General features: G+C 43.7%; 2 protein-coding genes and 1 non-coding gene across 47 annotated transcripts in view; 1 reads left to right on the top strand and 2 right to left on the bottom strand.

Annotated features, from left to right (window-relative positions):
- Nucleotides 1-1867, top strand: part of DIS3L (DIS3 like exosome 3'-5' exoribonuclease) — a 43276-nt gene extending 41409 nt beyond the window's left edge. For all 20 annotated transcript variants that reach the window (XM_055278057.2, XM_055278060.2, XM_063638889.1 and 17 more), the window contains 2 exons: nucleotides 716-890; nucleotides 983-1867. In XM_055278057.2, the coding sequence (XP_055134032.2) occupies nucleotides 716-890; nucleotides 983-1291 (484 nt within the window). In that variant the 3' untranslated portion in view covers nucleotides 1292-1867. The remainder of the gene's footprint in view (nucleotides 1-715; nucleotides 891-982) is intronic.
- The window catches only part of TIPIN (TIMELESS interacting protein), a 49538-nt gene extending 27287 nt beyond the window's left edge, over nucleotides 1-22251 (bottom strand). For 6 of the 26 annotated variants that reach the window (XM_063638962.1, XM_063638956.1, XM_063638963.1 and 3 more), the window contains exons 1-8: nucleotides 22119-22216; nucleotides 20412-20552; nucleotides 19722-19800; nucleotides 19127-19202; nucleotides 16971-17093; nucleotides 16715-16778; nucleotides 9126-9332; nucleotides 4958-5192 (exon numbers count right to left, since the gene is read on the bottom strand). In XM_063638962.1, the coding sequence (XP_063495032.1) occupies nucleotides 4958-5192; nucleotides 9126-9332; nucleotides 16715-16778; nucleotides 16971-17093; nucleotides 19127-19202; nucleotides 19722-19800; nucleotides 20412-20544 (917 nt within the window). In that variant the 5' untranslated portion in view covers nucleotides 20545-20552; nucleotides 22119-22216. Of the gene's footprint in view, nucleotides 1-4829; nucleotides 5193-6134; nucleotides 6256-9125; nucleotides 9333-16714; nucleotides 16779-16970; nucleotides 17094-19126; nucleotides 19203-19721; nucleotides 19801-20411; nucleotides 20553-21359 lie in introns of those variants that run through there. The other 20 variants (XM_055278080.2, XM_055278075.2, XM_063638961.1 and 17 more) reach the window with 10 other exon arrangements.
- LOC129483775 (small Cajal body-specific RNA 14) lies at nucleotides 14890-15025 on the bottom strand. Its single transcript, XR_008658271.1, has one exon. It is a non-coding gene; the product is annotated as a small Cajal body-specific RNA 14 (non-coding RNA).
- Nucleotides 22252-25177: the final 2926 nt, after the last annotated feature.

The raw sequence follows: 25177 nt of genomic DNA, 5'->3' as shown, positions 1-25177 counted from the left end.
ACAAAAATTAGGCCGGGCGCGGTGGCTCACACTTGTAATCCCAGCACTTTGGGAGGCCGAGGCGGGCGGATCACGAGGTCAGGAAATTGAGAGCATGGTGAAACCCCGTCTCTACTAAAAATACAAAAAAATTAGCCAGGCGTGGTGGCGGGCGACTGTAGTCCCAGCTACTCGGAGAGGCTGAGGCAGGAGAATGGCGTGAACCTGGGAGGCGTAGCTTGCAGTGAGCCGAGATTGCGCCACTGCACTCCAGCCTGGGTGACAGAGCTAGACTCCATCTCAAAAAAAAAAAAAAAAGTACAAAAATTAGCCGGGCATGGTGACACATGCCTGAAATCCCAGCTACCTGGGAAGCTGAGGCAGGAGAATCACTTGAACCCGGGAAGCAGAGGTTGCAGTGTGCCAAGATTGTGCCACTGCACTCCAGCCTGGGCGACAGAGCAAGACTCTGTCTCAAAAAAAAGAAAAAAAAAAAAAAGTGAAGACTGGAATGTGTGTGTGTGTGTGTATATATACACTTCTATATCCATTTTAGGGTCTTTCTTATCCAGCAGAATACTTTGTTTCCATCTGCTAAGGTGAAATAAATACTTGGAGGTAAACCACAGGAAAAGTGATTTTAATCTAGGAGAAAAACTAGTATTCTAGATAAGCATACAAGATCTGTGTACTAAGAATACATTGTCTCTGGATTTATATTCTGGTCATAATATAGGTTTGGGATTAAAGGTGCTGCTTATCTAAAAAATAAAGATGGTTTAGTCATCTCATGTGGCCCAGATAGCTGTTCTGAATGGAAACCAGGATCCCTTCAACGATTTCAAAACAAAATTACCTCTACTACAACAGATGGGGAATCTGTTACATTCCATTTGTTTGACCATGTAACTGTAAGTCTTTATTTCTATTAGGTATTATTAATATTTTAAATGTAAGGAATAAATAATGTGTTTAGTAATATGTATTTTCTTCTCTATGCTAGGTAAGAATATCCATACAGGCCTCACGTTGCCATTCTGATACAATCAGACTTGAAATAATTAGTAACAAACCATACAAGATACCAAATACAGAACTTATTCATCAGAGTTCCCCCTTGCTGAAGAGTGAGTTAGTGAAAGAAGTAACTAAATCTGTGGAAGAAGCTCAGCTTGCTCAAGAAGTCAAAGTAAACATCATTCAGGAGGAATATCAAGAATATTGCCAAACAAAGGGAACTAGCCTATACACACTTCTAGAGGAGATACGGGACCTAGCTCTCCTGGATGTTTCAAACAATTATGGAATATGAGAGGCTCTTACTTCACTAAGAGCTGTCACATGTGAATATTTTACAGTCTTTTCAAACTTAACATTTAATGTGTGTCACTCAGTGCTCTAGTCAATCAGGACTGGGTACCTATTTCACATATATGTAAATGTTCTCAGCCAGGTGCAGTGGCTCACACCTGTAACCCCAGCACTTTGGGAGGCTGAGGTGGGCGGATCACGAGGTCAGGAGATTGAGACCATCCTGGCTAACATGGTGAAACCCAGTCTCTACTAAAAATACAATTAGCCCGGTGTGGTGGCATGCACCTGTAGTCCCAGCTACTTGGGAGGCTGAAGCAGGAGAATTGCCTGAACCCAGGAAGAGGAGGTTGCAGTGAGCCAAGATCACCCCACTGCATTCCAGCCTGGGTGACAGAGCGAGACTCCATCTCAAAAAAAAAAAAAAAGTTCTCTCATTCATTAAAGTTGCATTAAATAAAGTATAATTAGGTCACTATGGAAACTGAGTTTTCAGTAATGAGTGGACAGTAAGTGGTGGCTCTGCAGATTGCTAGCCCCTTTCTAATAAGTTTAATAAACCCAAAATTATTGGTTATCTTGTCTCCAATCAGTTCTTTCAAATGTTTTATTTTTCCAGTAATTACGTTTGGGTCATAGGCCCCTCTGACATCTGTCAGGTAATTTTCAGTCACTTTCAGATAATAAGACTTAGTCCTGAGTCCACTTCTTCACTTAAAAACCCCTATTTCATATTTGATTCAACCCTTACCTGCTGTCTCCAGTACTAGCTGGGAATAGGACACAGGGCAGGTGGTAGGATGCGCAGGTAAAGTTCTGTCACAGGCCTTCCTTCCCACTCTCCCACTTTGATGAGGTGCATTGGCCTTCCCCTTGTTGGAAACTTGTTACTTTGCCAGCAAACACCCCACTAGAAAAATTAACTCTTGGCTGAGCGCAGTGGCTCACGCCTATAATCCCAGCACTTTGGGAGGCCGAGGTGGGTGGATCACAAGGTCAGGAGTTCAAGACCAGCCTGGCCAAGATGATGAAACCCCATCTCTACTAAAAATACAAAAATTGGCCAGGCACAGTAGCTCATGCCTGTAATCCCAGCACTTTGGGAGGCCGAGGTGGGTGGATCACAAAGTCAAGAGATCAAGACCATCCTGGCCAACATGGTGAAACTCCATCTCTACTAAAAATACAAAAATTAGCCTTGTGTGGTGGCAGGTGCCTGTAATCCCAGCTACTTGGGAGGCTGAGGCAGAGAATTGCTTGAACCCGGGAGGCAGAGGTTGCAGTGAGCTGAGATTGCGCCACAGCTCTCCAGCCTGGGCAACAGAGCGAGTCTCCGTCTCAAAAAAGAAAAATTAACTCTTCTTTCTCAGTTATCTAATGTAGTTTGTGAGGGTAGACAGAAGCCTGAACAGGCCCTTCTGAGGAAGCAGTTTCTATAGGCATTGGTGGCACCTTGAAACTGCTCTCCATCTTCTAGCTGATCCCCTATTGGCTGCAGTTAGCCACAATCCTCCTAATGCACATGTCTCTTGGCCCATCCCTGTGGCAGTTCCCAGCAAGCCCACAAACCCCTCCCCCACCCCCATCCCAGATGTTCTTGTGCTCAACTTCCTGGCTTTTCTTAGATGTTTTTTTCTCTTTTTTTTTTTTGAGATGGAGTGTCGCTCTGTCGCCCAGGCAGGAGTGCAGTGGCACGATCTCAGTTCACTGCAAGCTCTGCCTCCCCGGTTCACGCCATTCTCCTGCCTCAGCCTCCCGAGTAGCTGGGACTACAGGTGCCTGCCACCATGCCCAGCTAATTTTTTTTTTTTTTGTATTTTTAGTAGAGATGGGGTTTCACTGTGTTAGCCAGGATGTTCTCGATCTCCTGACCTCGTGATCTGCCCGCCTCGGCCTCCCAAAGTGCTGGGATTACAGGTGTGAGCCACCACGCCTGGGCTAACTTCCTGGCTTTTCAATCAAACCATCTTTGTCACTTCCTGTCCCCACCTGAAGTCAGAAAGGCTGAAGAGAAGATGCCTGCCTGTCCTGGCTTTGCAGATGGAAGCCACTATAGCACCATCACTCTGCCCTTTCCCCAAGGAAAAAGAGAGTGAGAGCCCAAGTGCCATGGAAGATCACTTGAGGCCAGGAGTCCAGGACCAGCCTGGTCAACATAGTGAGACACCATCTCTACAAAAATTAAAAAATTAGCCAGGCATGGTGGTACATGTCTGCAGTTGCAACTACTTGGGAAGCTAAGGCAAGAGGATTGCCTGAATCCCAGGAGTTTGAGGCTGCAGTGAGTTAGGACTGGGCCACTGTATTCCAGCCTGAGTGACAGGGAGACTAACACACACACATACACACACACACACACACACACACACACACACACACACACACACACAACAGTGGCGGGGGACTGTGGGTAGGGGTGAGGGGGCGGGGTGGGAGAGCCTTTCCTAACACTAACCTTTCTTATTTGTAACTACCCCCTCTACCTGGCAGGAAGAACTCCAATCAGGTGTTCTCACGAATTGGCCCTAACGCATCTACCCTCAAAATCAGCATTCCTAAAATCTGCCTTATCCCCTCAATCTTATTTCTGTATCATTATTGTACATGTGCTTCCCAATACTTGGAATCTCCTCCACCAAAAGCAAAGTCTTTCCTATAAATCCTCCCTAGATGCTACGTTCCCCATGATACTTTGCAAGTTTCACTCCAACTAGTCAGTAAGTTACCAAAAAGCATTCTTTGAACTACCCTAGCACCTATGAGGGCCAGGCAATATATCAGCCTTTCATGTGACCTTTTAACTATTAAAGTAACTCCTTAGAAAGCATGTAAAAATCTTGTATTTACCAAAAGTGTAAACTGCAGAACTATATAGCAATGAGAAACTCCTATAAAGCCTGTAGATAGTTTTTAAGATAACTTTTACTTCTTTTAAAAAAATTGACATTAATATTCAGTATATATGTACATCTCAAAACTTTACCCACGCTGGGTGCGGTGGCTCACACCTGTAATCCCAGTACTTTGGGAGGCCCGGGGGGTGGATTACCTGAGGTTAGGAGTTCGGGACCAGCCTGGCCAACATGGTGAAACCTCATCTCTACTAAAAATACAAAAATTAGCCGAGCGTGGTGGCACATGCCTGTAGTCCCAGGTACTCGGGAGGCTGAGGCAGGAGACTTGCTTGAGCCCAGGAGGCAGAGGTTGCAGTGAGCCGAGATTGTGCCACTGCACTCCAGCCTGGCCAACAGTGTGAGACTCTGTCTCAAAAAAAAAAAAAAAAAAAAAACTTCACCCAGACTACTCTGGGCACACTGTCCATGGATTAGCCCTGCTTTGCAAGGAGCAGTAAAAAACAGAAACAAAACCTCCCAACTTAGTGAAAACAAGGCATTCAATGACAGACCAGCAGCAGAAACTGCTTATTACCTACTAATCATTTTATGAAGAAATACCTATATAAAAACAAACACTAAAGAGAACAAATAGATTTAACTAAAGTGACAAGCATAATTATAAATAAATACCAGATTATCAGATTTTAAACAATAATCTATAAAAGTTTTACTACCTAAGGATTTTCACTCCAAGAAGAAAAAATACATAGTAACGCCAAGCTTGCAGGATGATGACTTAACAGATACATTTTCTCTTAATGGAAACTTACCTAGCTTCAGTAATATTTCTAGATGTAGCATCAAGTTGCTGTTGCATATTTTTAAAAGACTGGTCCAGCAGTGTTTCCTCTAGTTTTAATTCCTCTTCATTTAAAGTATTGGCAATAGCATCATTACATGGATTGTCTAGAATGTCTTCGTTTAATCCATTTGACTCCTCCTTTTGATCCTCATCAGTATTAACCTCTGCAACCGTGTGTGCCCTGGGTGTATTCGTTAACATATCTGAAAGAAATCATACCATTATTATTCATTATAAGTACCTGATCCAATCTTACCGCATAAGTACAAACCTCTTCAAAAGCTTAGTTTAGTAAAATGAAGTCTATGATCACTTAATTATGATCACTTTATTCTAAATAAATCTTTTTTTTTGAGATGGAGTCTCGCTCCGTCACTTTGGCTGGAGTGCAATGGCGCGATCTGGGCTCACTGCAACCTCCACTGGGTTCAAGTGATTCTCCTGCCTCAGCCTCCCGGTAGCTGGGATTACAGGTGCCCATCACTACACCCGGCTAATTTTGGTATTTTTAGTAGAGACAGGGTTTCGCTATGTTGGCCAGGCTGGTCTCAAACTCCTGACCTCAGGTGATCCACCCGCCTCAGGCTCCCAAAGTCCTGGGATTACAGGCATGAGCTACCATGCCCAGCCAATAAGCCCATTTTTATACAATTAAGATCCATTTTAAATGCAAGAGAGGCCAGGCCCAATCCCAACAATTTGGGAGGCTGAGGTGGGAGGATCACTGGAGCTCAGGAGTTCTGGACCAGCCTGGGCCACATAGTGAGACCCCATGTCAACAAAACATCAAAAAAAAAAAAAAAAAGAATTAGCTGGGTATGGTGGCGAACCATAATCGTGCCACTGCACTCCAGCCTGGGTGACAAAGTGAGATCCTGTAACCAAAAAAAAACAAAAAAAAAAGCAAAATGGTTTTGAATGTTATTCAACTCACACTCTTGGATCATAGTCAAATGTAACTGTTCTTATTCAAAATCAAACTACTATTGGGCAGGCACAGTAGATCATGCCTGTAATCTCAGCACTTTGGGAGGCTGAGGCAGGCAGATCACTCAAGGTTAAGAGTTTGAAACCAGTCTGGCCAATATGGTGAAACCCTACCTCTACAAAAAATACAAAAATTAGCTGGACGTGGTGGAACACACCTGTAATCCCAGCTACTCGGGAGGCTGGGACAGAAGAATCGCTTGAACCTGGGAGGCGGAGGTTGCAGTGAGCGGAGATCAGCAACTGCACTCCAGCCTGGGCAACACAGCGAGGCCCCATCTAAAAAAACAAAAATGAAAACTACTAGAAAGAGGTCTAATAAAAACTAAATGCATTTCAGTTTTATGTCAGAATGATCCGTAAGAAACTTTAAAGTACTTATTTCCATTTGGACAAATTTTAAGTTGTATATGATAAACAGAGGTGAGTTTTAAATACCAACTGCCAGGTATACTTGATATTGACAGCAAGGAAGCCACTGCCATCAAGAATAATGCTATCTTCATGCAATGTTTCACGTGGTACTAATAAAACATCCATTTATAAAGAAAAAGTAAATTGGCCAGGTGTGGTGGCTCACGCCTGTAATCCCAGCAATTTGGGCGGCCGAGGTGGGCGGATCATGAGGTCAGAGGATCGAGACCATCCTGGCTGATATGGTGAAACCCTGTCTCTACTAAAAGTACAAAAAATTAGCCAGGCATGGTGGCAGGCACCTGTAGTCCCAGCTACTTGCGAGGCTGAGGCAGAAGAATGGCGTGGACATGGGAGGCAGAATTTACAGTGAGCCAAGATCACGCCACTGCACTCCAGCCTGGGTGACAGAGAAAGACTCCGTCTCAAAAAAAAAAAAGAAAAAGTAAATTCAGCAGGGCGCGGTGGCTCACACCTGTAATCCCAGCACTTTGGGAGGCTGAGGTGGGCAGATCACTAGGTCAGGAGTTCAAGACCAGCCTGGCCAACGTAGTGAAACCCCTTCTCTACTAAAAATACAACAACTAGCCAGGCATGGGGGCACGCACTTGTAGTCCTAGCTACTTGGGAGGCTGAAGCAGGGGAACTGCTTGAACCCGGGAGGCAGAGGTTGCAGTGAGCCAAGATCACGCCACTGCACTCCAGCCTAAGCCACAGAGCAAGACTCCATCTCAAAAAAAAAAAAAAAGAAGAAAAAGAAAATGTAAATTCATCTTAACTAAAAAAAAAAAAAGTAGCCAAAATAATTCTCATTTGAAAATGTTAATATATTGGGTGAAACTTCTTTTACAACATGGTATTCTAGTTATTATAATTCTTTTTTTTTTTTTTTTTTTTTTTTTTTGTAGAGACAGGGTCTCACTATGTTGCCCAGGCTGGTCTTGAACTCCCAGGCTCAAGTGATCTGCCCACCTCAGCCTCCCAAAGTGCTGGGATTACAGGCAAGAGCCACTGTGCTGGGCCTATAATTCTTATTTTTCCATTTTGAAAGGAAAAACTGAATTGGAAATTAAGAAAGATATACGCAATCCTGCTTACTTCATTCAAAATAAACTTGCAATTCTTTCTAAATATAGTTTTAACAAATTTGGTTATGTAGTTTCCAAACCCACAATGTGTGTTAAAAACAGCAAATTTAGGCCAGGTACACCGGCTCATACCTGTAATCCCAGCACTTTGGAAGCCCAATGCTGGAGGATTGCTTGAGACCAGAAGTTCAAGGCTGCAGTGAGTCAAGATCACACCACTGCACTCTAGCCTGGGTGACAGACTGACACCATTTCTAAAAATAGTAGTAATAATATATTTTTTAATAAAGCAAATTTTCAGGCAGTTTTAGAAGTGAGAAGGGAATGCTACAGATAAGCAAATTAAACAGCTACTTTCAAAAGTACAGCTCACAACCAAGTGACAAAACACAAGAAAAAGCATTTTTTTTTTTTTTTGGGACGGAGTCTTGCTTTGTCACCCAGGCTGGAGTGCAGTGGCCCAATCTCAGCTCACTGCAACCTCTGCCTCCCGGGTTCAAGCGATTCTCCTGCCTCAGCCTCCCAAGTAGCTGGGTTTACAGGTAGGCACACACCACCATGCCCAGCAAATTTTTGTATTAGTAGAGATGGGTTTTCACCATGTTGGCCAGGATGGTCTCGATCTGACCTTGTGATCCACCCGCTTCGGCCTCCCCAAGTACTGGGATTACAGGTGTGAGCCACCGTGCCCAGCCTCTTTTTTTTTCTGAGATGGAGTTTTGCTCTTGTCGCCCAGGCTGGAGTGCGATGGGTTGATCTCAGCTCACTGCAACCTCTGCCTCCTGGGTTCAAGCAGTTCTGCCTCAGCCTCCCAAGTGGCTGGGATTACAGGTGCACACCACCATGCACAGATAATTTTTGTATTTTTAGTAGAGATGGGGTTTCACCATGTTGGCCAGGCTGGTCTTGAACTCCTGACCTCGTGTGATGGCCCACCTTGGCCTCCTAAAGTGCTGGGATTACAGGCATAAGCCACTGCACCTGGCCTATTTTTTTCTTTATGTATTATTATAATTATTGTCCTAAAGGTAATAGTATATGGCACATGCTTTAAGGAGTCAGGGAAGAATATGTTTATTAAGAATTTAAAATCAATTTTAAGTGATTAAAATAAATTCTTTTTTTTGAGAGAGTCTCACTCAAGTCACCCAGGCTGGAGTGCAGTGGCATGATCTTGGCTCACTGCAATCTCCACCTTCTTGATTCAAGTCATTCTCATACCTCAGCCTCCCAACTAGTTGAGATTACTGGTGTGCACCACCACACCTGGCTAATTTTTGTAATTTTAATAGAGATGGGGTTTCGTCATGTTAGCCAGGCTGGTCTTGAACTCCTGGCCTCAAGCGATCTACCTACCTTGGCCAGATTACAGGCATGAGCCACCACACCTGGCCAGGTGATTAAAATAATTTTTTAAGAGGTACTCAGTTATCCAGAAAACGATCTTGGATTCATTTATTCTTTAAGGAACACAGACATTCTCTCTCTCCTCTCTCACACACACTGTCTCTAAAATATACATAAACTTAATATCACACTTTTCCACTCCTAGAAGTATTTTATTTTGGGGGCTAGCAGAGAAGTTAAAATTTCCAACATGTCCTTGATATATTAATGATAGCATATAAAATCTGGCATAGAATTTACCATTTCCTAGGGACTGACTATTACTCAGCAGCTTTGCCTGCCTTCTTTCCAAGGCCAGTTGTTTATTTCTCTCAATTCTTTGTTGTTGCTCTTCTGTTAGGCTTCTACTTGACTCAGAAGCAAACATCTCACTTTCAGATAAGTTTGTCAGAAAGGGATCTAATTCAGTAGCAGTGACATCATGTTCATTATTCTCCGCAACTTCATCTGCAATAGAAAAGAAATAGTACATCTGTGGTGTTAGACTAGTTAGAGAAGGGCTTCTCATTGAAAAAGAATTTAAAGTGGCAAGGTGCCAGACCTGAAAAAACAATTTGTGAGGTATAAGAATGTTGTGAATACATGCTCGATTCAATTAAATAAGAAATATTTATAAATCAGTTTAAAGAGGAATGCTAAGTCAAATAAAAATACAATTTAAAATATGCATGAAGGCCGGGCACGGTGGCTCATGCCTGTAATCCCAGCACTTTGGGAGGCCGAGGCGGTTGGATCATGAGGTCAGGAGTTCAAGACCAGTCTGGCCAACATGGTGAAACCCCATCTCTACTAAAAATACAAAAATTAGCTGGGCATGGTGGCGCGTGCCTATAATCCCAGCTACTCAGGAGGCTGAGGCAGGAGAATTGCTTGAACCGGGACCCGGGAGGTGGAGGTAGCAGTGAGCAAGATGGCGCCACTGCACTCCAGCCTGGGCTACAGAGCGAGACTATCTCAAAAAAAAAAAAAAAAAAAAAAAAAAGCAAGGAAACAAAAAGTTCTTGATTGTAATTAGGAATATTTTATGCTTGGCCTAATCAAAGAGCTTAAGGAATACAAACCATATTCTTGTTCTACATTAAACCAACACATTTCAATAGTTTCCCAGTGTCTATATGGGAAAAGGTAATTTTATTTTATTTTTTGAGACGGAGTTTCACTCTTGTCACCCAGGCTGGAGTGCAATGGTTCGATCTTGGCTCACTGCAACCTCCCCCTCCCAGATTCATGTGATTCTACTCCATCAGCCTCCTGAGAAGCTGGGATTACAGGTGCCCGCCACCACGCCCAGCTAATTTTTGTACTTTTAGTAGAGACAAGGTTTCACCATATTGGCCAGGCTGGTCTCAAATTCCTGACCTGAGGTGATCCACCTGCCTCAGCCTCCCAAACTGCTGAGATTACAGGCGTGAGCCAATGCACCCGGCCAGTAAAAGGTAATTTTATGTAGGACATTATCTTTTGTTGAGTTAAACACAGACAAATGAAAAAAGAAAAGAAATTTAAAACTTTATGGACATATTTCCAAATTAATTTCTTTTTAAATTCAGTGTGGTCTACATTATAAGTAATATATTATTAAAGCCCTGTAAACCAGTTAACTCAAGGTAGGATGTCCCCAACATGATCCACAGTGGTATTAAGGTAAATAATAGATCTTCCATTTATATTTCATTTAAGAATTAAGAAAAACTATGTTTTACTAACATATTTAAAATAAGACTGGCAGTGGTTAACTGTCCCTTGTCCTTATGACAGAGTTACTGTCTGATCTGTGAGCCACTCTATAGGCAAGATCCATATTGTAAAAGGGTGGAGAATGGGGCCCCCACTGACTTTACAATGTCAGATATACAGCTGTTTCTGATTGCCCAGTCAAATAAACTGATGGATTTCATCTTACTTTAACCAAACAACCCCAACAAAATGCACAAGTGTTAGGTTAAAAAGATTCTACAAAATAACAAAATGCTTGTAGGTAGAACAGAAGCACAAGCAAAAGAATAAAAAAAAACAGCAGAGCTCACACTTTACCTTCTATCTACATCATCCATATTATGAAATTAAAAAAAAGATAAACCCCATCACATCCGACAAGTTGGTAAAAAATTCAAGTCACCATTTGAAATATTTATATACATTATGCTTGTTCTATGTATATATTATGCCTTGAAATATTAGCTAATTATAGAAAAACTATCACAATTAAAAAAACATTTAAAACATAAAGACAGACCTTTACAATTATTTCAGTGAGATTTAAAAATCATGATACTTAATTCAGCCCTTTACAATCAAACTCCCTTTTAAGGTTTCTTCCTTAATAGTGAAAAACGAAAAGCCACTTTTCCTTCCTGACATGGGAAACAAAAATGTAGGAAGAAACTAAAATGGCCTCCATTGTCAGGAAATACTGATAGAGTATATGTACGAAACATTGCTGAAGCAGTTAAGAAACAAGCATTAGAGCCACTTATGAGCCGGATGCAGTGGCCCACACCTGTAATCCCAGCACTCTGGGGGGCCGAGACAGGCAGATCACCTGAGGTGAGGAGTTCAAGACCAGCCTGACCAACATGGTGAAACCCCACCTCTACTAAAAATACAAAATTAGTCAGGCGTGGTGGCACATGCCTGTAATCCCAGCTACTCAGGAGGCTGAGGCGGGAGAATCGCTTGAACCCTGGAGGCAGAGGTTGCGGTGAGCCGAGATCACACCACTGCACTCCAGCCTGGACAACAAGAGTGAAACTCGGTCTCAAAAAAAGAACCACTTATGAAACATGGGGTTTTTAATGTGCTTCCTCTTACAGGGTTGCAGGATTCTAAATCAATAACAAAATACATAAATAACTACTTTGTTTTTTTCAAAAGAGATGGGGTCTCACTCTGTCACCCAGGCTAGAGTACAGTGGTATGATCATAGCTCATTCCAGCCTCAAACTCCTTGGACTCAAAGGATCCTCCTGCCTCAGCCTTCTAAATAGCTGGGACTATAGGTGTTGACCACTCTGGTCCCTAACTCCTGGCTTCAGATGAACTCAAAGAACTAATTTTGACTGGGCAAGGTGGCTCACGCCTGTAATCATGGCACTTTGGGAGATTGAGGCAGAAGGATTGCTTGAGAACAAGAGTTCAAGACCAACGTGACCAGGCCGGGCGCGGTGGCTCACGCCTGTAATCCCAGCACTTTCGGAGGCCGAGGCGGGCGGATCACGAGGTCAGGAGATCGAGACCATCCTGGCTAACACGGTGAAACCCCGTCTCTACTAAAAATACAAAAAATTAGCCGGGCGAGGTGGCGGGCGCCTGTAGTCCCAGCTACTCGGGAGGCTGAGGCAGGAGAATGGCGTGAACCCCAGGGGGCGGAGCCTGCAGTGAGCCGAGATCGCGCCACTGCACTCCAGCCTGGGCGACAGCGAGACTCCGTCTCAAAAAAAAAAAAAAAAAAAAAAAAAAAAAAAAAAAAAAAAAAAAAGACCAACGTGACCAACATAACAAGACCTCGACTCTATTACAAAAAAAAGTAAAAAAAAAAAAAAAAAACCTACTTTTTATGAACCAAGAAAAGAAAGGTATCTTCAGTAGTAAATGACCTATTTATATAAACAATATATTTTTGTAAGAAGCAGCTGGTTCCTTTGAGTAGGATTAAAATGAGATTTAAAGCTGGGTGCAGCAGCTCACGCCTATAACCCCAGCACTTTGGGAACCCAAGGTAGGAGGATCACATGGACCCAGGAGTTTTGAGACCAGCCTGCCAAACGTAGGGAGACCCTTTCTCTACAAAAAAAAAAAAAAAAAAAAAAAAAAAAAAACTTGGGCAGGCAGGTGGTGCACGCCTGTAGTCCAAACTACTCAGGAGACTGAGGTGGGAGGATTGCTTAAGCCCTGGACGTCGAGGATGCAGAGCTGTGATCATGCCACTGTGCTCCACCCTGGGTGACAGAGTGAGGCCCTGCCTCAAAAAGAAATAAGTAAATAAAAATGAAATTTTAAAAAATTAGAAGTACACATGAAATTCATTTACTGCAACATTCATTGGCAAGTGATTATGGCAAAGCTAAAGCTAGAAATATTCAATGTGTTACAGGATGCCATCAATGTAGTAAAGACAAACTAAAACATAAGTAAACTATATAAAAATTAAAGGGAAACAAGTGCAATGCAAAAGGAAACAGCATGGGGGAGTCAGAAATGATGGGAGTGGGGATGCAACTGTTAACAGTGTAATGGGGAGGCTTCACCAAGTTGTCATTTGAGCACAGTTTGAGGAGTGTAAGACAGTCATGCAGACTTGAGGGGTACAAGGGAAGAGTGTTCCAGGCAGAGTATAACAATACAAAAGCCTTAGAATAAAAATGTGCCTGAAATGTCCAAGGAACAGCTGGAGGCCCAAGCACAGTGGCTCACACCTGTAATCCCCTCATGTTGGGAGGCCAAGGCAGACTGTTTGAGGCCAGGAGATACAGACCAGCTTGGGCAACATAGTGAGATCCTGTCACTACAAAAACTAAATTTAGGCCGGGCGCAGTGGCTCACTGGCTCATGCTTGTAACTCTAGCACTTTGGGAGGCCAAGGCAGGTGGATCAACTGAGATCAGGAGTTCGAGACCAGCCTGGCCAACGTGATGAAACCCTGTCTCTACTAAAAATACAAAACTTAGCCAGGTGTGGTGGTGCACACCTGTAATCCCAGCTACTGGGAGGCTGAGGCAGGAGAATCACTTGAACTGAGGCAGAGGTTGCAGTGAGCCAAGATCACACCACTGCACTCCAGCCTAGGCAACAGAGTGAGACTCCATCTCAAAAAAAAAAAAAAAGTATATTACAAATCACATCAGTATAGAAGTAAATGTATTTAATCAACAAATAAAATGGTCAAAACATTTTTACTTTTGTGGTGCCTGATCAAAAAGATTTGGAGACTATTAAGATACAAATGAAATATATGATACAACAAACAAAAATCTCAGATTCAGTTCTCTTATTTGTACCCTGTATTTCAGTATGCTTGTAATTCTCTGAATGGTCCATGTTAATTTATCTCCTTTTTTTTTTTTTTGAGACAGAGTTTCACTCATTTTGCCCAGGCTGGAGCGCAATGGCGCGATCTCGGATCACTGCAACCTCCACCTTCTGGGTTCAAGCAATTCTACTGCCTCAGCCTCCCGAGTAGCTGAGATTACAGGCATGCGCCACTACGCCAGGCTAATTTTTTGTATTTTTAGTAGAGATGGGGTTTCACCATGTTGGCCAGGCTGGTCTCGAACTCCTGGCCTCAAGTGATCCGCCCGTCTTGGCCTCCCAAAGTGCTAGGATTACAAGCGTGAGCCACTGCGCCTGGCCTTAATTTATCTTTTTTTTTTTTTTTTTTTTTTTACTGCCATAGAATATAGAGCCTGAAATCCAAGTTAATTTACACCTCTGCATAGGTGTCTCCCCCATTCAAAATCACCTCTGCCTGACCTCTACTGTTCATTCAAAATACTTTTTTTCTTTTTAATTTCTTTTTTCTTCCTCCCATCCCCAAATCAAAATTCTTCTGAATCCTCCTTTGTGAAGCCCTCCCTTTACCCCCAGGGACATGTAACTATGCTCTCCTTTGCATCCCACCCTGTGACCTACTCATACCTCTAATTACAACACCTACCACACTACTGGCAATGCTGTATGTCTGATTCATTCACTACTGTATTTGTCCACAAAGGGGCCTGATCTTAGTCATTTTTTTATCCCTGAACCTTTATCACATACCAGGCACCTCAAAAAGTAACCCAGTAGTATATGCTGTGGAATTTAGAACTGTAATAACTCATTCCTTTACATATACCCAATCCTATGCCATCAATACATACATATTTTACCAAGAAATTTAAATCATGGATTATTTAAATCACATTCCTTCACATGTTTAAAAGTAGTTTATAAATAACTTTAGGGAATTCTACATGGAACCTGTATTTTCTTCCACATCTGTTAAAAGTTAAAAAACAAAAACAAACATGTATGGAGCCATCGCACAGAAAATCTGATAACTATACAGACCCTGTCGGCAGGAACCATCTGTTTTAATGTGTGTGACTGTCTATGGTTGCACTGTACAATTAACAAATGCAATCAATACCAGGAACAGTCACAAAGGTCTCACTAAAGTCCCACATCCGAGAGCTGCACTCCAAGTGAAATGCAAACTTTCATCATAAATTATTTTGCCTAATTTCCCAGTACCACTTTATCCAATGGTGTATATGTATATGAACACTTTATCTTGATATATGTTTTTATTAACAAGTGCTATATAGGATCAGTGGGTCACCAGAGTTCTCAAAAGTTCATATTCTACAACAAATTTGATATACAACATTCTAGATGTACCAAGGCTTTTTTTTTTTTTTTTTTGAGACAAGAGTCTCACTCTATCACCCAGGCTGGATTGCAGCGACGCAATCTCGGCTCACTGCAACCTCCACCTCCTGGATTCAAGTTAATTCTCCTGCCTCAGCCTCCTGAGTAGCTGGGATTACAGGTGTGCGCCACCCCACTCAGCTAATTTTTGTATTTTCAGTACAGATGGGGTTTCCCCATGTTGGTCAGGCTGGTCCCAAACACCTGACCTCAAGTGAACTGCCCACCTCAGCTTCCCAAAGTGCTGGGATTATAGGCATGAGCCACCGCACCCAGCCCACTACCAAGGCATTTTAACATACCTATTTATTGTACTTTACCATACTTTAATTATATACACAATATGGACTAAGGATCTGGTCCTATAATACTGCCTCCTCTAACTACTTCTATTCTTTCTTTTTTTTTCGGACAAGGTCTCTCACCCTATTTATTGCCCAGAGTATAGTGGTGTGATCCTAGTTCACTGCAGCCTTGAACTCCTGGGCTCAAGTGATCCTCCCGCCTCAACCCCCTGAGTAGCTACACCACACCTGATTAACTTTTTAAAAATTTTTGTAGATGGGGTCTCACTCGGTTGCCCGGGCTGATCTCCAACTCCAGGATTCAAGTAATCCTCCCTCCATGGCCTCCCAAAGAACTGGGGTTGATCCAAAGGTAATAAGTTATCAATTCAGTCAGTTACAGATCAAACTCCTTGTTCTACTCTTTCCTCCCTTTTCACTACTGTACTTGACTAGTCTTACAAAAAAAAAATAACCAAGCCAGGCGCAGTGGCTCACTCCTATAATCCCAGCACTTTGGGAGGCCAAGGTGGGCGGATCACAAGGTCAGGAGTTCAAAAACAGCCTGGCCAACATGGTGAAACCCCGTCTCTACTAAAAAAAAAAAAAAATACAAAAATTAACTGGGCATGGTGGCACATGCCTGTGATCTCAGCTACTCGGGAGGATGAGGCAGGAGAATTGCTTGAACCAGGACCCAGGAGATGGAGGTTGTATGAGCCGAGATCATGCCACCACACTCCAGCCTGGGCTACAGAGTAAGACTCCAGCTCAAAAAAAAAAGTTGACCAGGCACAGTATGGCTTGAGGCCAGGAGTGTGAGACCAGCCAAGGCAACGCAGGGAGATCCCCATCTCTACAAAAATTTAAAAATTAGCCAGGCGCAATGGCATGCACCTGTAGTCCCAGCTACTCAGGAGGCTGAGGCAGGAGGATCCCTTAAGCCCAGGAGTTGAAGGCTGCAGTAAGCTATGATTGTGCTACTGCACTCCAGACTGGGTGACAGAGCAAGATTCTGTCCCTAAACATGAAACAAAAAAGCAAAGTGCCGGGATTACGGGCTTGAGCCACCACACCCTGCCTAGATCTATTTCTAAAAGCAAAATTGTTATAAAGTAGATAAACCTATACTCTTACCATTATTGCTAACAAAATCTTCATGTAAAATAGGGAGATCAAGTCGAATTCGTTTTAAACAGGTCTGAAAATGAAAAGAGATTATTTATTTTTACCTTTTTACCAATCATGTTGGGGGGGAGATAATTTGCTATTACTTTTCCCTCTCTACCAAAAGAGATTTCAAAATGAACACTTTAAACAGCAAATTAGCCTCAACTAAATCTATCCTACCATTTAGCATGTGAATGATATTTATAATCATCTCAACACTTACCTGAACTTCCTTTTTACTTCCCAGGTATTCAACTCTGTCAATAAAATCCTCAAACTGCAGTTTAGGGAATAGCCTATGTGCCCAGTGCTCCATGTGTCTGATAAGCATCTTCAAGTCTTCAGCCTGGCACATAAAAATAAAAATGCTAAACTGGAGTCTCATTCTCACAGCTGACCCCGTCAGCAACTTTCAGAACTGAAAAGCTATGCCAAAATCACTGGGGTCATTTTACAAGGTTGAAAAACTTATAAAAGGAAGTTTAATAAGAAAAATATTGGCCAGACACAGTGGTTCACGCCTGTAATCCTAGCACTATGGGAGGCCTAGGGGGACGGATCACTTGAGCTGAGGAGTTTAAGACCAGCCTGGGCAACATGGTGAGACCCCATATCTACTAAAAATACAAAACAATAGCCAGGCATGGTGGTGTACACCTGCTACTCAGGTGGCTGAGGTGAGATGACTGCCTGAGCCTGGGGGGCAGAGGTTGCAGTGAGCCAAGTTCACACCACTGCACTCCAGACTGGGTGACAGAGAGATCCTATATCCAAAAAAAAGAGAGAAAATTATTAAGAACTTAGAGGACTGCAGTCTAAAAGGCACTGGAGACAGGTTTTTTGTTGTTGTTGTTTTTCAGAGAGATTCTCGCTTTCTCACCCAGGCTGAAGTGCAAGGGCGCAATCTTGGCTCACTACAACCTCAGCCTCCCAGGTTTAAGCAATTCTTGTGCCTCAGCCTCCCAAGTAACTGGGATTAGAGGCGTGCGCCACCACACCTGGCCTAAATTTTGTATTTTTTAGTAGAGAGGAAGTTTTGCCATGTTGGCCAGGCTGGTCTTGAACTCCTGGCCTCAAGTGATCTGCCCACCCCGGCCTCCCAAAGTGCTGGGATTACAGCATGAGCCATAGCACCCCGCCTGGATATAGATTCATAAAAATTAGATGAAAAAAAATCCCAGTACAAAAACTTAATAAAGTTGGCCAGGCGCAGTGTCTCACGCCTGTAATCCCAGCACTGTGGGAGGCTGAGGTGGGTGGATGACCTGAGTCAGGAGTTCCAGACCAGCTTGGCCAACATGGTGACACCCCATCTCTACTAAAAATACAAAAATAGTGGGGCATGGTGGCGGGCACTTGTAATCTCAGCTACTTGGGAGGCTGAAGCAGTAGAATCGCTTGAACCCAAGAGGCAGAGGTTGCAGTGAGCCAAGATCGAGCCACTGCACTCCAGCCTGGGTGACAAGGGCAAAACTTCATCTCAAAAAAAAAAAAAAACAAGAAACAATAAAGTTAAGACAGTAGGCCGGGCAGTGGCTCACGCCTGTAATCCCAGCACTTTGGGAGGCTGAGGTGGGCAGATCACGAGGTCAGGAGATCAAGACCATCCTGGCTAACACGGTGAAACCTCGTCTCTACTAAAAAATACAAAAAAAATTAGCCAGGCCTGGTGGCGGGCGCCTGTAGTCCCAGCTACTCGGGAGGCTAAGGCAGGAGAATGGCGTGAACCTGGGAGGCGGAGCTTGCAGTGAGCCAAGATTGCGCCACTGCACTCCAGCCTGGGTGACAGAGCGAGCAAGACTCCATCTCAAAAAAAAAAGAATATATTAGAAACACTTGAAAAACTACAAAACTCTCTAAAAATATACTATCTGCAAAAAATTATACCTACACTCCTACATAATTCAAAAATAGATTTCAAAATGTGCATTTGTAAAGTGATTGACAGTTACTAAATGTATTCATTTTTTAACCACACTTTACTGACATTTATTATGAATCAGGCACTGTGCCACATCTTGGGGACACATAAGTGATTGATACAGGCAGAGTCCTTGCCCTCATGAAATTTAAAATCTTTGAGGTAGACAAAGTAAATTTTATTCCTCTAAATTATAAAGTAAAAACTGAGACTTACAGACACAGGTGTGATTTTCCTATAGCCAAGGTTTAAGTAGCAAAAAATGAGACTACACAAGACATGCTTTCTAATTCTTCAAACAGTTCCCTTTCTAGTACATCACAACTGTTTCTCAAGCGATATGACGACTAAGGATAGTATCTTAAAGCATTCTGAGATTTCCAAGATCATAATGGGTCCACATTTTTATTGCTATTTTAAAAAACAAAGGTCTAACATAAAAATCAGACAGTTCTTACCTCATGACCTTTACCTTTGAATTTTGCCTTATCAAATACATGCCTTAAGGCTGGAAGTCCTCTCTCTGAAATTAATCTGTGAATAAAAATATGTTTTTAATTTCAAGTTTTATTTTCTTTTTTTTTTTGAGACGGAGTCTCACTCTGTCGCCCAGGCTGGGATGCGGTGGCGCAATCTCGAGTCACTGTAAGCTCAGCCTCCCCCAGGTTCACGCCATTCTCCTGCCTCAGCCTCCCGAGTAGCTGGGACTACAGGCACCTCTCACCGTGCCCGGCTAATTTTTTGTATTTTTAGTAGAGACGGCATTTCACCGTATTAGCCAGGATGGTCTCAATCTCCTGACCTTGTGCTCCGCCCACGTCGGCCTCCCAAAGAGCTGGGATTACAGGCGTGAGCCACCATGCCCAGCCTAATTTCAAGTTTTCTAGAGTTTGGTCCAAAGCAAGACCATAAGAAAAAATATGTTCTGCTGAACTAAAAAAAAGTTTTTAGAAATATAAGAGCTCCAAATCATGCCAACCAAAAGTTTATAACATTAGAAGAAAAACAACGGATATTAAAAAGTATAAATATATAAGAATATAGTAAATGTACCTCTGAGCATCCAGCTTGGGTATATTTCTTTTAACTGTTCTCTTTGGAGGTACAGGAACAGGTGCTCCATTTCCTGACTCTGGTGAAACATACCACGATTCAATATTACTGTACTTAAATAATTTGTATTATTTATTATTATCATTTCCAAGCTGATAACTAAACATGGGACACCTTTTTTTGAAACAGGGTCTCACTCTGTTGCCCATGCTGGAGTGCAGTGGTGCAATCTTGGCTCACTGCAGCCTCAAACTCCTAGGCTCAAGCGATTCTCCTGCCTCAGCATCCTGAGTAGCTGGAAGTACAGGTGCAGCCTACCACACCCAGCTAATTTTTAAATCTTTAGTAGAGACAAGGTCTCGCTATGTTGCCCAGGCTGGTCTTGAACTCCTGGGCTCAAGCCATCCTCCTGCCTCGGCCTCCCAAAGTGCTGGGATTACAGGCAGGACCCACTGTGCCCAGCCTCCTTTTTTTTTCTTTTTTCTCCTCAAATATCTTTTACCACAGCCACCACACCCCGGCTAATTTTTGTATTTTTAGTAGAGACGGGGTTTCACCATGGTGGCCAGCCTGGTCTCAAATTCCTAACCTTGTGATCTGCCCACCTCAGCATCCCAAAGTGTTGGAATTACAGGCATGAGCCACCGTGCCTGGCCTCACAGCCTCCTTTTAAAAACTCTCTATACATACCTTCATCAGGCTCAGTTCCTTCACCATCTTGTCTCTCTGGAGAGGCTGGAGGTGGGAAAGGAGGAAAAGTTTCATCTTCTACATGCTCATAATCTGGTAGGTCAATCGTGCCATTCTCCTGTGGTTCTAGCATCTTTTCCTCTAGGGGAAAAAATTAAAGTTATTTGTATTCATATATAGTTATTTGTATTCATATATAGTCTCCACTATATAGACAAGTTCTACCTGCAGTCATTTCATGTGTTTCAATCAGTTAGACCACATTTCAAACTCGCACATCATGAAAAGTAGAGGAGATACTAATTATGAAAAAAAGACTAGCCTATAAATATAAGTTCCAATGGAGACCCTAACACTAAATAACTATATCATTTTGAACAAATCCTTTTACCTCAACTATTGAGTTTCCCCTACCATAAAAAGATGAATTTGACTTTTCAGAGGGTTTCAAACTGTGATCCAATAGGGTATGAAATACGCAGGATATAGGTACTTCATCCCCACTTCAATTAGAGCTGCTTAAAAAAAAAAAAAAATCTGGGCTGGGCGTGGTGGCTCACGCCGGTAATCCCAGCACTTTGGGAGGCCGAGGCGGGAGGATCACAAGGTCAGGAGATCGAGACCATCCTGGCTACACGGTGAAACCCTGTCTCTACTAAAAGTACAAAAAATTAGCCGGGCGTGGTGGTGGGCGCCTGTAGTCCCAGCTACTAGGGAGGCTGAGGCAGGAGAATCGCTTGAACCCAGGAGGCGGAGCTTGCAGTGAGCCGAGACCGCGCCACTGCACTCCAGCCTGGGCGAAAGAGCGAGACTCTGTTTCAAACAAAAAAAACAACAAAGCATCAATTCCTGATCGTGACCCACTGTAACTTCAAGTAAGCTACAAGAATCTATACCAGGGTTCAGACCTTTGAGGCTGACAGCGAGCTTTGAGTTTGATGACAGTACCTGAAATATATTAAGTGTACTCAGGAACTGGCCAAGCATGGGGTGGGGCTTGTCAGGAAACTGGTATTTCTTCTATTTGTAGTGAATAAGATGCTCAATAGACGACTTTTACTCCTCGTCAATGGTCGCATAACTGTCTCTTTTTAGACATTTATGAAATTGTCTGAACTTCCTCTACTTCTCAAACTCCCAGAAGAGTGAAGGTAACAAATGTTATGCCCAAACCACGGTTTGTTCCCAGACCCTGGTTTCCAATGCCCACCTTCTTTTCCAAGAAGTCCAAAGAGACGCCCCTCATCGCAAAGGAAGTGCTACTGTGCTGCCTCGATGTCCCCCTTGGGCGCCATCCCTTAAACATCGAACCTCCCATACCTCTTCTCCAGCCGTCCCCCTCATCCTCGTTCCCCGCCTATCCTCTCTTCAACTTCATTCATCCAACATTCGTTGAGGGATTTCTACATTGACACGCCCCGGACAGAAGCCTGGGGTAAAGATGATCAGGAACACGTTCCCTCCCGCTAAGCGGCTTGGCAGAGTAAGAGGGAGCCCAAAACCTAAGCAACCAGGATACGCGCCCGCCTCCCCGCCTCTCCAGGCCGGGTCAGGTCGACCTCCCAGCCTCCTGACTCCCTTCCTGCGACAATTAGGCTTTCCCGCTAGTCTGTCTGGCTCCCTGGCTCTTCCATCTGGCTCCCTGGCTAGTCCCTCTGACTCCCCTCTCCCTGCAAGAACTTCATTGGGCCGCCAGCCAGCTCTCACCTCACACAGAAAACACGGGCCACAGCGCGGACCTCGGCGTGCAGACTAAGCGCGCTTCTCGCGATACTCGGGAACTCCAGGGGCGAGAAGGGCTCGCGCGTTTGGCGCCAAATCCGCGCGGGGGCTGGGCGGGGCCTGCAAAACCCGCCTCTCAGGTTCCGCCCACCACGCCGGTCCCGCCTCCGGTCCCACAATTTCCGCCCTACTGAATTCTTCAGAGGAACTCAGTTAAGCCTCCTTATTTGCATAAAGTTAATACTTGTTATTCTGGGCTTTTTCTTTTTTTTTTCTTGAGACTAAATCTCGCTCTATCACTCAAGCTGGAGAGCAGTGATTCGATCTCGGCAGACTACAGTCTCTACCTCCCGGGCTGAAACGATCCTCCCACCTCAGCCTCCCTTCCCCGACTAACACCACCACACCCAGCTAATTTTTGTTTTAATGGGTTGGTTGGTTTGTTTGTTTTGCAAAGACGGGCATTAGCTGCCCAGGCTGGTCTCGAACTCCTTAGCTAAAGGGATCTTCCCACCTCAGCTTCCCAAAGTGCTGGGATTACAGGCGTGAGCCACCGTGCACCCGGCACTTCAAACCTTGGAAATAGGTCTCGGTTTTTGGAAAACTGAGTTATGGGAGGAGGAAAAAGGACAGAGGCAAGCAATAGTGAATAAGAAATTACCGCTTCTTCAGAGTTCAAAGCAGAATGCCTCGAACTCAGAGTTTTATGTTTATTGAATAATAAGCTGAGAAAAGAGGTGGTAAAGAGAGGAAAAATAGGGTTGAACGTAGACACTGGCCGGGTGCGGTGTGGCTCACGCCTGTAATCCCAGCACTTTGGGAGGCCCAGGCAGGCGAATCGCTTGAGCCCAGAAGTTCGAGGCTGCAGTGACTAGGATCGCACTACTGGAGATCCAGCCTGAATGACAGTGAGACCTTGTCGCAAAAAAAAAAAAAGAAAAAAGCTAGAAAGTGTAAATGTAAAGAAAAAAATGTCAAAAATATGTTACTTGGGGCAGGGTGCGGTGGCTCACACCTGTAATCCCAGCACTTTGGGAGGCCGAGGCGGGCAGATCATGAGGTCAGGAATTCGAGACCAGCCTGGCCAACATGGTGAAACCCCATCTCTACTAAAAATACAAAAATTAGCCAGGCCTGGTGGCACGCGCTTGTAATTCCAGCTACTTAGGAGGCTGAGGCAGGAGTATCGCTTGAACCTGGGAGGCAGAGGTTGCAGTGAGCTGAGATCATGCCACTGCACTCCAGCCTGGGCAACGGAACAGACTGTCTCAAAAAAAAAAATGTTATTTGGTCAGACTTGGTGGCTCATGCCTGTAATCTTAGCACTTTGAGAGGCTGAGGCAGGCGGATTGTTTGAGCCCAGGAATTCAAAACCAGCCTGGGCAACATACTGAGACCCTGTCTCTATTAAAAAGAAAAAACATTTTTAAAAAGTTAACTTTTCCATTTTAAAACAGTAAGTCCAAATATATTTGTATTTGTTTGTATACACATAAACATACACACACAACCTCGGAAAAATATATAACTAGAACCTATGCAATGAAAGTGGCATATGGGATAGAGTGGGATGGGAACTTAACTATAATTTTTTTTGAACATACAAATGTATTAACTATTCAAAAAACTAAATTTAAAAATGTTATCTGAAGCAAATATAGCATCATTAAGATTTGCCAAACCTAGAAGATAATTAGGGAATACTGGCAGCATTATTCTCTCCACTTTTCTTTCTTTCTGTCTTTTTTTTTTCTTCTTTGAGACGGTCTCACTTTGCTGCAGAGGCTGGAATACAGTGGTGCGATCACGGCTAGAATCAGGTGATCCTCCCTCCCCAGCCTCCCAGGTAACTGGCACTACAGGCTCGCACCACCACACCCAGCTAATTTTTTAAATTTTTTGTAGAGACGGGAGTTTTGTCATGTTGCCCAGGCTGGTCTCCAACACCTGGGCTCCAGCCATCCTCCCCTCCTCAGCCTCCCAAGGTGCTGGGATTACAGGCGTGAGCCACTGCACCCAGCTACTTTTCTGTAGCTTGAAACATTTTATTAAAAATTTAAAAAGTGAACCAGGGTGCAGTGGCTTACACCTGTAATCCCAGCACTTTGGGAGGCCGAGGTGGGTCGATCACCTGAGGTCATGAGTTCGAGACCAGCCTGGCCAAAATTGTGAAACCCCGTCTCAATAAAAATACAATAATTAGCCAGGTGTGGTGGATGCCTGCCTGCCTGTAATCCTAGCTACTCAGGAGGCTGAGGCGAGAGAATCGCTTGAACCCGGGAGGCAGAGATTGCAGTGAGCAAGATCACACCACTGCACTCCAGCCTGGGTGATATAACTAGACTCTGTCTCCAAAAAAAAAAAAAGTTTAAAAAACACTGAGTCCCGGATGTCGAGGCTGCAGTAAGCCGTGATCATGCCACTGCACTCCAGCCTGGGTAACAGAGTGAGACCCTGTCTCAAAACACATACACACACACACACACACACACACACACACACGCACACACAGAAAGTAAATTACCAATTCTGTCTAAAATTATGTGTGCACATGTATCTATGTGTCACACTTCCTTTATTTTATGGTTTTATTTATTTATTTTTTTTGAGATGGAGTCTCGCGCTGTCACCCAGGCTGGAGTGCAGTGGCGCGATCTTGGCTCACTGCAAGCTCCGCCTCCCGGGTTCACGCCATTCTCCTGCCTCAGCCTCTCCGAGTAGCTGGGACTACAGGCACCTGCCACCACGCCCGGCTAATTTTTTGTATTTTTAGTACAGACGGGGTTTCACTGTGGTCTCGATCTCCTGACCTCGTGATCCGCCCACCTCGGCCTCCCAAAGTGCTGGGATTACAAGCGTGAGCCACAGTGCCCGGCCTATGGTTTTATTTCTATACTTGTGAGATAATATATATTAATATTAAGCAATTAATAAAATTAACATAAATTTAGGGGTTTTTTTGTTTTTGAGACAGATTCTTATTCTGTCGCCCAGGGTGGAGTGCAGTGGTGCAATCTTGGCTCACTGCAGCCTCGATCTCCTAG

Source organism: Symphalangus syndactylus, chromosome 5 (assembly GCF_028878055.3).
Source record: "Symphalangus syndactylus isolate Jambi chromosome 5, NHGRI_mSymSyn1-v2.1_pri, whole genome shotgun sequence".
Taxonomy (NCBI): Eukaryota; Metazoa; Chordata; class Mammalia; order Primates; family Hylobatidae; genus Symphalangus; species Symphalangus syndactylus.
This window is presented reverse-complemented; position numbering and strand designations above follow the sequence as displayed.